Genomic DNA, 12,688 nt, shown 5'->3' with positions numbered 1-12,688 from the left:
AAGCCCAAAAACAGAAATACTACAGTTTAAACATTTATTAGTTCAGTCATAACCCGATACTAACAATCGAAACGTCGTGAAGTAACTTGGCTTGAAATCTTTCAATTTTTAATTTTCATTTCTTGTTGATAATTTTTAATTTTTAGCTCGTGTTAATAGTTCAATTTTTGGTTGTTGCTTGCATTTAATTCCATTATAATTTCAGTTTTCTTTGCTTAATATAATTGTTATTTTTCAGCTAATCTTTTTAATCTCTCAGGGATTTCAGGATTCTTTCAGGGATTTTAAATCAATGTATATCATATCAGACAATGGAAGTTCGAACTGATGAAGTGCACCACGAAACACATTCAGCTTAAACATTCATGTGAAAAATAACATTTTCACAGTTAAAATTCTAGTCAAGGAAACTATTATTTGTCTAGTTTTCCTATTGTTAGCAAATTTTCTACTTTCCTGAAAACGGGAAAAATGATTCCTTGAAAATGTTTTCAAAAACTTTTCATCTATAACGTTTTATAATAGCGTATCAAAGGTTTTCGAATATGGCTACCTAGACATATTCAATACTACATACTACAATTCCGAAGATTATCGATTTGACTTTGTTTAATTTTCAGATTGTGGAAGAAAATACACCCAAAAAGCGCTGAGAATCAACTACAAGGATTTTATACATCACGTGGATCTAGATGAAATTCCCATGGGCATGTTCTGTGAACTAATTAGTTCTTTGATTTTGTCGATCACAATAGTTTTTTTTTTGAATTTATATGGTATCAGACGTGTCTTCGAGTCATTTACTGAATGTCGATTTCAATTCATCATCGTAAAATAAAGTGAAAGTAATGTACTAATACACACATCGCCAAAATTCCCCTCGTAAATTGTAAAACAAAATATTTATCATTGCTGGTTTTTTGTACATTTCATCTTTATTTCTTTTACCTGTGCTAGGCAAGCAAAAATGTTTACGAAAACAATTTTAGATATCAAAGTTTAAAAAGTGGTTCATATCGATTTAGCGTATTTGAGCGATTGTTGAGTTCTTCTTTGCAATTATGCCTGGCAATAGAATTTCAGTGTTCCATAGAGCAAGAATAGTGGCTGTGCATGATGAGGATCTGCCGAATCATCAAGTCGCGGATAGACTAAGGATTTCCCGCACTTCAGTTATCCGAAGAGTGCATTTCTATCGGGAAACTAACAGTGTTGACTGGAGACGTGGAACTGTGCGTTCTATGGATATGTACGTCGGAATCGAACCATAACAGTCTCAGCAGTCCGAACTCGTTTAAGAAGAATGGTTGGTCGATTAATTTCCAGCACCACAATACGGCGGAGACATGCTAGAGCCCATTTGCGATCCAGGAGGCTATTAAGAGTACCCAGGCTACTTCCCAGACACATAGCCGCTCGTCTACAGTGGGCACAGGAACAGAGAGACTGGCTTTTAGCTCAGTAGCGAAATGTTCTTTTTTCGGACGAAACCAGATTTGGTTTAGTTAGTGATAGTCGGCGACACAGAGTTTGGCGAGGGCCAGCGTGACAAGAAAGACTATCCTTTGGGGAGGCATAATGCATGGTCGTCGTACGCAGCGTATTCCCATTTCAGATAGTAAGTATAACAGGAGATATATATGTTCGAAACATTATTGAACCCATTATTTATCCTCTCCGAAATGAAATGGTAACCAATTTCATTTTCATGGATGACAATGTTGGGCCCCATCACATGCGAAGTGTACAAAATGCACTAAAGATTGAGAATATTCAAAGGTTACCGTGGCCAGCAAATCCACCAGACATGAATTCCATTGATCACATGTGGGATTTCGTTAAACGAGCAATCTCAAATAAAATCAATCCTCCTAGCACCTTCCCGGAACTCACACTCGTGGCCCAAGAAGAATGGTACAACATCCCAATGGATACCATTAACGCCCTTATTGTTTCCATGCACATGCGAGTTGACACCTTACTATATAACATGGGAAGACATACCGAATATTAAGGCATTTTTGATTATGCTTATGATTATGCACAACATTTTTCGTTTGTATTTTTTTTTCTTGTTCAGTTGAAATTGAATTCAGCCAAATTAAATGTACTTTGTAATACACTTCTTGACTTATGATGATAGTGTCTCATTTAGACAAACATAAGGGGGTCCAAGAATTTTAGCGATGTGTGTATTTTCCGGAGCTCGGTTCTCTCTATTTCATACATGAATAAAATCAGCAATTCTTTCATTAAAATTGATCATCTACGTTGACAACCCTTCAATATACCTCACAGAGAGTGTGTTACATTGAAGAAAACTTGTTAAACCTCCTTGAATCAACTCGTCTATTGGTTCAATCAAATATTTTCAATCCTGGGAAAACAAATTCGATTCGGATCCACCGAACAAATAAAACTGAATACATAGATAGCATCAAAATCATTGACAGTAAAGTAAAAAAGCTATAAATTGTGAAGTGTAATTTGAGTTTACTCTGGGAGAGCACTAGTGTCAATTTCAGAGCTCCATGTTTTCCTTAATCCACTCCATGTTCAGAAAATTTTTACTTAGGACGTGTATATGACTGTATATATTTTTGTGTACAAAAATAGGTCTGATGTTCTACTTAGTAACGATTTCCATTCTTCGCAACATTTATCGTAACAACTACTTTCGTCTAGCCAAACGTCACACCCATACTCAATTAATAAAGAGGTGGGATGGAATCAAAGGACGCAATCTTGCCTGGATCACCCTTGGCGAACCTGGGAAGCTGGCGCCGAAGAAATATCGGGCGAAGACCGGGAAAAGTCTAACAGTAGGATTTCTGACTGGCCAGGACAACTAAGCAAACACCTCCATAATATTGAGAAAATGGACACACCTCTATACAGGATGTGTGAACAGAAAAATGAAACTGTCAGGCATGTCCTATGCGAGTGTCCGGAGTTATCGTCAATAAGAGAGTGTGTGTTCGGCGAGTCTTGGCCTATACCTGAAGATATAAAGGAGTTGTCTCCCTGTGACCTGTGCACCTTCCTGTAAAAAACAGGATGGACGATGACCTAGGAGAATAACTCCTCGGGAGGATGTACAATGGGTCACATGTGGCCTAAGTGCTGTAGGCCTATACTCACCCTCCCTACTCTACAGATACAGATACAGAACTATCTTCGTCAACCTATCTGAGAGTTACCTATAAAGCACCGAATAAAAATGGTATAACACTGATTATTTAAAAAGTGTCAAAGATGCGAACACATTCAGAAAGAACCTGAAACACTATTCAATTTATGAATGTCGGTTGAGCTTGATACTGTAATGGTGGCTTGATACTGTAATGAAATAAAGTAGTTAATAATACCAACCTGTGTTTGAATGTAATCAATAAGGTAGTAGGAAGCTGTTTCAATGGAATTATTTTTCACAATGTAACATTTGTAGAGGATCTTTTTTCAACCTTTCGGTTATATTTCTAACAGAAAAAAAATTGAAATAAATGACAGTTCCAGTACTATGAAAAGAGTGAAATGTGGGATGCCACAAAGTATCATATTGAGCCCACTATGTTCATTATTTACATAATAACCTTTTCATTTTGAATACCACCGGATCGATTTCTGATTTCGCAACTGATAACCCGTTACTCCAAATTGCCGATTCCTGGAAAGAATATAAACAGAAAACGAAAGTAGACTGGAAATAATACATTGGTTCAACCATGGGTTAGTATCTTCATTATCATCATCATCATCATCATCAACCCAAGCTATTGGACGAAAACGTTATTCTTTTTATAAAAAATGAAATACCATCTAAAATTCAAATAAAAAGTCAAAACAGTTCTTAAATTCCTTCAAAAGAAAATGCATTCATCGAATAAAAGACAACAAGAAAGTATAAAAAACGACGGATTGAACTATTTCATATTCGATTTTTTTTCTAAACGTCAACTATGAAAAATATCTCTTATTTTGCTCTCTTTTAGCCCAGTTCGTGGCTTCATTTGATGGGACTTCATAACAAACTACAAAAATTGTTTCTCATGTTAGTTATACAATAAAAATAATAATTGAGATACTGGTCGTAACGTACCCAAAAATAATGTTCTCCAAAGAGAATTTTGAACACCTACTCCTTACAACCTATCTTTCTGTCACATAAACTGAGAAGGATATAAACAGAAAGTGAAAGGATGAGTGAGGTTCGGAACTTGACAACCCAGAATTTCCAAAGACAGCCGTTCCTGTTTACATATATGTTGAATCTTTCAGGTGGTACATCTACTCCATTGTAAACGTTGACGAGCCACTATTTCGTTGTCACTGATAGGAAAGCGTCTAGCCTAGAAGCGAGCTATTTCAATACGGAATTCAAAGCGATTTTTCTATACGTTGAAAAAGTATTCCGACGTTGAAAGAATGACGTGGCAGCTTGCATTCTGAATATTTAAATACTCGTAGTCCTTTATGTGTATATGTCATCTTGAAAAATCATTCTTCCATTCTCGAATTCTCGCGCCGGCTGGATGAGTGGAAAACATTTCATTTGGCAAAAAGCATGTAGATTCTGACACATTCACATATTTATAAGAAAATGAGCAATCCCATGTTATGCAGAAACATCTCCAGGAAAAACAACATATTTCATAGGGGAGATTTCATCTCTTGGCATTGAATACGAAATTTCATCTGAAGTGGACATCTAATCCATTAACCAAAAATACTGGCTAGTACTCGAGCATGTAGCTCGAATAATATAATTAATAATATAGGGTGACCAGGGCCAGAACAAAATACTGTCGGTCGACACGCGTTTCGCCAACCCACTAATTAAGTGATCCAATAATTTTTCTGAAGAAAGGTTGGTGGTTCGGTAACAGAATCAATTTCTTCTTTGAAAAAAATTGTTTTATTGCCGACGTTTCCAATTTAATAAAATTCGTCTTCAGGTATCGAAAAGTAGTTTCTTCTTGCTGATAATATTACTATTTTAAAAATCATCAGACATATTAGATATATATTAAAGAAAAATAAAAAAAAACATTGCAACAACCAAAGTTCCGAAACAAACGAATTTCCTTTGCTTTTGTTCAATTACAATTAAAATAGGTAATTATAGACTGGGATGATGTGAAAGATAACTAACTAGTTATGGGGAATTTGATTGATCTGATGTGGGACACTTTTTAACCCAATCATGATTATTAATACAAAAAAATAATACTCACCTCTGACTTTCCCTTAGAGACGCAACTGGCAACATTGGTAGGTTCCAAATTTAGGGCATCTCTCTGAAAGAAAAATATTATGTTATTGACATTCACCCCTCAAATATTTTGACGCACAAAAAATTATTAAAGCCTCATACGGGCGGTATGAAACCGTACATTTTATATTTTCTGAACTGAATATGCGTTGAATAGTAATTAAAAATTTCCAACTGCATGAATACAAAACTTTATAAATATAATTGACAATTGCTGAAAATTTGAACAAAAGAAACATCCCTAATGAGAACAACTTTTTCATTACATAATTTAAATCTGCAATCACATGATCATATACGTTACTCGTATTATTAATAATGAATCGGCTCTATTTATCGATCGAACAAATTACAGGAATTAAAAAGTATTTCAATGAAAGGCGAAATTTGGTTGGTGCTGTTTTTCTTCAACCCCCCCACCCCCAACTTTCAATTAAACATGGAACATTCTATGGATATTATCAAAAGTGCAAAAAATCATAAAATCATCTGATAATTCTAAGTGGGAATTTCAGTCGAAGCAGTGGAACAGTAGCTTTAATTACAACTTTACACAAAAAAATTCAAAATGAAAATTCGTGATGAAAATAAAATCTTAAAATATTAAAATTAAAGAAATAACTTTTCATTTCATATCTAAAATATAAAAAAACAACAAATTGTCAAATAGTATCAATGTTAGACTCAATTTTTGAATAATTATAGACTTTTAGATCTATGGGAACGGATTGTCAAACTGATGTCCTTTAAAAACAAACGTTTTCGAAACTATCAACAGAAAATACAATAATCAATGCTAGAAATTATATTCATTACAAAAACAAAAGTAATTGAACCGTAGACCTGAAATATTATCATTGAATCAATTCAAGTACTCATCCAAAATTGAATTGTCATAAATTTATTGAAAGAAATACCTACAACTCATCAACTATTTGTATGATGGGATACACTGTTAGACTCTTGGCTTAGTTTAACGAAAAAATGATGTTCTGAATTTCATTTGTTTACTTGATTTCAAAGAGCGTTATTGCACACATGACAACAAATATATAGAGTGCAAGCACTCAGAAACACATGCGACACAAAACAAAGTCTGTTAAAAATTTTCTCTGATTCTATTGAAATCGGAAATTGTTTATTGTTTTCATGAAATAACATCGTGAAATCAATCTATTTACAAAACAAAAAACACATGAATGCTATGGATCGTTTACTTTGTTCTTTGTTCGTGAAAAGTGTATAGTAAATATTTGGAATTCTACACGAAACTATTTGCTCTACGAGTTAGATCGTTTCGCTGTTTTCGTTCGGAATGTTTGAAAAATCCATTACGAATTGTCGTTTTATCGCTGTCAACGACTGAAAAATCATCGAAACTCAGTTGAATTCGAACAGTTCTTTTTTTGCGTATTTTCGCTACATTTGATTTGAATAAGTGCTATCGTAAATCATCATAAAAAATGAAACAACATAATTTCTCAGATTCAAAAAAATTATTGTCCTTTCAAGCAACTATGCAATATCATGGTATGGGAGCATAGTGATGTAAGAACTTCAAAACTTGAGTGAAAAACAAAAAAGAACAAATGTAAAATAGGAAGTAGATAAAATTTTACACTTTCTTTGCAACAAACCATCATACATATTACTACATATCATAAAAAGATAGGTTTGGAGTATTCATTATAAGTGTTGAAGAAATCATCTCATAGACATAAATCATATTCATACTTGGCAGCACAAAAATGTTGCTCTGAGTTCATCATCAGAAATAAGTGATTTGATTACATTTCCAAATTTTTTAATGTGAAACAACTATAGCCGCACATAAAACCCATTGCTGGCCTGGCGACGGGTCGCCACGCTATATTTTGATATTTCACATTTGCCAGGCGTCCCATGACGGCTCACAATTTTTGTCTTCTTGATATAGTTTGGTTAAATTTTTCCTAATATTTACCAAATTTTAGTCGAGAAATGACCCGTTAACAGGTTGGCATTAAAAGACCAAATAAATGATTGCAAATGATTTTCAAAGTAGTGACCGATACAACAGTAATTCATTGTCTGTTAAAAATTGAAGGTTCAGAACTATATATATTTTCTTTAGAATTACGAGTATTTTTGTTTATGATATTTCTAGTTAATATCTATCAATAGAAAGTAAAACTGGAACTTCTGGTCCCTTTTCCCAATCACCAGAAATGCGATACTCATCTCGATGCCCGTTTCAACAACCAAGTTGGCGTCTTCAGAAGATGAAGTTTTGCATTTCTAGTGTTTGGGAAAAGTGGTTGTTTTGGATCATTGACTATCTTAAAGATATTTTTCGTTGCATTCCAAAAATGTCTGTTCACCATACCACTGACAAAGAGTTTTATATTTGCCTATGTCTATTTTTTCAAACTCCTCAAGATATTCCTCAATTACAATATTTTCCAAAAAAATCATTATACGTCGAAATGAAAGTAATATTCTGAAGTAACACGTGTGAAAACAAAAAGAATGTGATTTGTTTATTCAAAGTAATCCAATCTTCCCCAGGCAGCATATTGCATGTCACTTTGAATTTAGAACGGTTCTAGTTGGATTTACTTTCGAAGACTATTTCAGCATTTCTATTACCGGAATCGTCACGTTTCCATTTTGCAGTTTGAACGCAGCGTCTACTCAATTCTTCCCGAAATATCCAATCGACACGTCATTCGTGTTGAAACTAAGTTTGAGGAAGAATTCGTTCCTTCCACCATCTCGAACTTTGCTAAAGTAAAATTCCTCTGTGCTGGAAATACCTCATTCGAGCAAGGCGAACAAGACATCACATCGTGTACAGTAGATGTATTCCGCTAGCCTGCTTCTCTTCAGCAAATCTTAGCCAGAGTCCTATAGTCGGGTCAATGAATGCGAAAAACAGGCAGTCATCAGAAGTTTGTTTTTTATATCGATTTAAATCAAAAACCTTTCAGGGCGGGAAATAATCTTTAAAATTTCCCTAATAATACAGTAAGGTCAATGGTTTCAAAAGAAGTCGACAAAATAATGAAAACAACGTTTGATAAACAATTGTTTTTATTCGTGAAATTCATTGTATAGTAACCCCATGTTACAATTTTGACTCAATTCCTTAAAATTTGTATGTATTTTATCAATTAATCCGTAAATACAATGACTTTCATATTATTTTGCAACTCTAATATCATGCAATTCAAATACTCCAGAATTTGAGGTAAAAATTATATTTACATTGTACTCACTATGAAATGTGAAATGTTCATAGTTCATTAGTTTTTGAAATATAAAAGACTTAAAAGCAATAGTAATACTTCATAATTGCCTAATTTGCACTTCGACTCAAGTTTGCATAGCTATTTCTCTTCGACATACCGAGTGCAAGTTTCATCCAAACGAGAACTCTCATTGTGTATTAGGTGTATTATTGCTTAGATGTATTATTGCGTATTTTACAGGCCTTTTCATCATGTGAGAAAGCGCAAACACGTCACCATGTTGAAAGAGCGATGGTTCAAAAGTTTTGAAATATTTCAATCGTTAGAAAAAATATTTGAGGCGCTATGCTTTTTAATAGGTCAATCGAAACACGCATTGAAAAGTTCAATTCGCAAAGGTTCGCAAAAAGGCAAAAAAATTGAGCTAGTTGGGAGGTTAATAAACTATGAGAATTCAATTTTACACTAGAAAATGTAAATTATCATAGAAAATGATCACTATTATGGACAACATATATGCAGCTTCTTTGAACTTCCTCTCAAACCAGTGTTCTCCCTGTGGATTATCTCTTCGCTGTGCTCGACAATCCGGTAAATGCAATTAGTTCTTTTTATTTCTTATTTATTTTTACTCTGTGGTCATTTTCAATTTTTATATGAATTATTTTATTTATATCATTTTCAGATGATGTGGTGCTGCAGATTTTCCGGGTTTTCCTGCAGCTGAAAAAGCAAATGCGCCACTGGAATCAATGAAGTCGCCCCGGAGCGCAAATTAATTTTTACTGTTGTTTTATAATTTCACAAATGAAGGTTTTTTATATAATTGATATTTTAGCTATTCATTCTGATTTTATTTGTTTTTCCATAGATTCCAAATCATATTAGAATCAAAAATGGAAGACAATTGAAGTCGGAACTAGTAAAATATTACAATTACATTAAGAAACTCACTATCTACAGCTGATTCCGCATCAATTTCTGCTTGACTGCTCTTTTGAAGCGACTAATAAATCTATATGAAGTTTTGATGTTTCCTAAAAATATCATCAGATATATGTTTTCCTCAAATGAATGAAGGATTGAAATATAATTTATATATCTTTGATTTCTCTCAGACGCTTCACTTCTATCGTTATTATATGCATCAAAAATAACTTTCACATCGGTTTTTTTACATAAATGAATATGATTTAATGTTTTTATATTGATCAGCATACAACAACTTCAAAAAGCCAATTTTTTTCATTCGACCACAATCTGTCAGCTCGAAATTTGTTTTATCTAGTATAAATAACTCTACCCCCGCTTCAAGAAGTTTCTGATCTTGAATACTATAAAAATATAAACATTTTAAAAAATAATCAAAATTGAAGTTTTTTCCGAAGATTTCCGAGAAAATGACTTCATTGGACGCGACTGTACAAGAACAACCGCATATCCCGCCGGCTTGAATCTTTTCAACAAATCTTAGCCAGCGCCGTAGCATAAATTGTCGACGCGAGGTTTCTCTCTTCCGCGAAAAGAAATAAATTATCAAAGGTTAAAACAGGCGAGATTGTTATTGGAGCCGTTCTAGCAGCTAGCAATCGGCAATTGTACAGCGAATGACAGCCGGCGTACGTAAATTTAACGTGTCTCAAACTAATTAAAGTAGTTAATTCCCTTTCCGGAACAAATGGCCGCCATTATTCGTCTTCTCTTGGTCCTCCAGAGGCTGCGGAACGAGATACTCCCGTGGGTTTACACACTTTACTGCTTATACTCTTTCTATTATTTTGGAGCAAAGGGTAGGAATCAACAAATGCGACAAATTGACACTACTAATTAGGGACCTGAGGAATTGTAAGACGAGGTAAATGTTGCTCTTCGCTTGTAGAGTTTAGGAAAACGATTTACTGAATGGTTATAGTTGAGATAATTTAGGAATCCTTATCACACGGAGAATAATTGCATACCGAGGTGGAAAGTTTCTCTTCTGTCAAGAGATTTAGGAGATTCCTGAGGCAAGTAAGAGACGGAAATTACGCTATTCAATGAACTATGCATGCTGTCCCAGTTTTAGCTATGAGTTCTTAACCCCTTGATGTGAATAACGTTAGTTATTCACTACGGAAAAGTTATTGTGTTAGCGTGATAATTTTCAAAAATAAAGTTTGTGAAGATCAAATCGTGACGTGTAATTAATGAAAATTTTTCGAGTATTTTCGGAATTGATGGGATTTTCCTAGATTTTAAAAGTCATTTTTCCTAATTCAACCGACACCCTATCTTGAAAAACAAGTATATAAGTAGTAACACAAATATATGGGAGGTAGAAAGTCGAGTACAGCTGCCAAGGTTCTTAAATCCATTTCCAGACCTCTATTCGATTTGGAAAAGCAAGTTTCTCTCTTCTTTGAAATAGCACTGAAATAGAGTACTAAATAAACACTATAACAGTTATTCTGCCAAAAACACCTCATTTTCCATTTCGATCAAACTTTTGTGTCAATAACAATCCCTGTGTTGAGAGAATCAAGAATTGAAAAACTGAGAAGCAACTGAGAATTGGTGTGGCTTAGTCAACGTCCATCTCTTCTGAAGATTCAAGGTAGGATTTTTCGTAACTTAATGGTCCATAAACGGTCCCGCGAGTAGTAGTGAGGTTTATTGAGACAGAGGCCTGCTTTACTGAGACAAGGCTTTTTATGATGAGTGGATGTCCGGTATTTCGAAGATTCCGTTAGTAACACTAAGTGGACTCAAGTCATATGTACTTTCGGGATGAAAATTAATACACACACCTCAGGATAGGGAAAATCGTATAATTCGCCATTACAAAAGATAAGCACTTTGAAAAATATATATATGTCACATGATGATATGATCATAGCTTAGTCGAGTAGTTATCAAGATATTAATTATATAGAAGCGCGTTGACTCATAGAAACTACCTCAACAACTCTAATGGTAAGTTTTGGATTGATATTACGAAGATATATTTGAAATTGAAAATTATAAAAAAGTTAAATACAATAACGGAGCCGAAAGAAAGAACGAAGAAAGAAAAATATTCAAATCATATAAAAAGGATAAAATTGAATATTTTGGTCAAATCATTAAATTTATTTGTTGGCTGTATACACAAATAAAAAAACTGATTCTATCCGATATGCTCTTCGATGTAGAGTTTCCAATTTGATCATTGAAATGGTATACTCATGTGAAAAATGGATATCTCAGGATTATTTTTCACACACTAAGCGTTTCTGATTTGGTGACAATTCAAAACATTTTGATTCATATTGAATTGAAATTTGTTCATTGATATTAATAAATATTGGTGGTATCATGAAAGTGCGCAAATCGCCCCCACAACTATATTACTAAAGAGAGGACTATAGTATTTACATTTCAATTAGCGTTAACCACACCAGAACACTTCCGCAAACTCTAGGAATTTATTAACGAAACTTCCTGTAGATTTCAACTGCAAGAAACGCATTACAGCCAGAACACAGCGTCATAATCTAACTTGTTAGCATAACCGAAAAATAACGAAAAAATCGTACATTAAAACTCTATTGTCTAAAGCGACTTGTTTCTTGTACGAGGTTAATAAAGCGTCTGCTCAACACTAACTACAAAAGTTTCGTCGGTAATTGTAAAACTTGGTACAAATTTGTGTGTAGCGGAGGCCATTACAGGAATGTTTCGCACTTTTAGGGGTGAAAGTTCCGCCAGTTACTAAATAATGCAAAGAGGGTACGCGTGATGTATATCATTTGTGATGGAAAAGAATTTCTTTTTCCAGTGAAGAATCACACCGAAAAACAAATTACTCCAACCGCCTGACATCCCCCTCAATTTTAAATTTTTTAGGCACATACTTTGCTACTGGCTAACGCATGGTGCCGGTGTCCATATATTTTTAAATAGAATCCGTCCCAGGGCGAGAGAGACTATTTGTTTTTTCTGTTCAATATCGGATGCCTCAATGGAAATTCTGGTAGAAATTCTAATAGAGGACGAAACTGTGTGCTTCGTTGAAGAATTGTTTGCTCACTTCAGTGAGATATTCACTAATCAGTGACACTTGCTTCACAACAGTGTCACTTGAATACGTTAATTTTCATCAAGTATCGGCTAATAACAGCTGGGCTGAAGAGTTCCGGGCCTAAGAAAGAAAACGAGTGGTTTTATT

The 12,688-nt window shown here is 34.2% G+C and overlaps 1 protein-coding gene across 1 annotated transcript in view; it reads right to left on the bottom strand.

The window, feature by feature from the left end:
- Sema2a (Semaphorin 2a) overlaps positions 1 to 12,688 on the bottom strand; it is a 584,325-nt gene that overhangs the window by 104,192 nt on the left and 467,445 nt on the right. The window contains exon 4 of the mRNA XM_074177864.1: positions 5,235 to 5,297. Coding sequence (XP_074033965.1) covers positions 5,235 to 5,297 — 63 coding nt within the window. The remainder of the gene's footprint in view (positions 1 to 5,234; positions 5,298 to 12,688) is intronic.

This window comes from Leptinotarsa decemlineata, unplaced genomic scaffold (assembly GCF_025532065.1).
Source record: "Leptinotarsa decemlineata unplaced genomic scaffold, Ldec_3_MD MMD2_tig00003308_RagTag_RagTag, whole genome shotgun sequence".
In the NCBI taxonomy this organism is placed as follows: domain Eukaryota; kingdom Metazoa; phylum Arthropoda; class Insecta; order Coleoptera; family Chrysomelidae; genus Leptinotarsa; species Leptinotarsa decemlineata.
The sequence above is the reverse complement of the archived record's forward strand: the minus strand, read 5'-3'. Positions and strand labels throughout refer to the sequence as shown.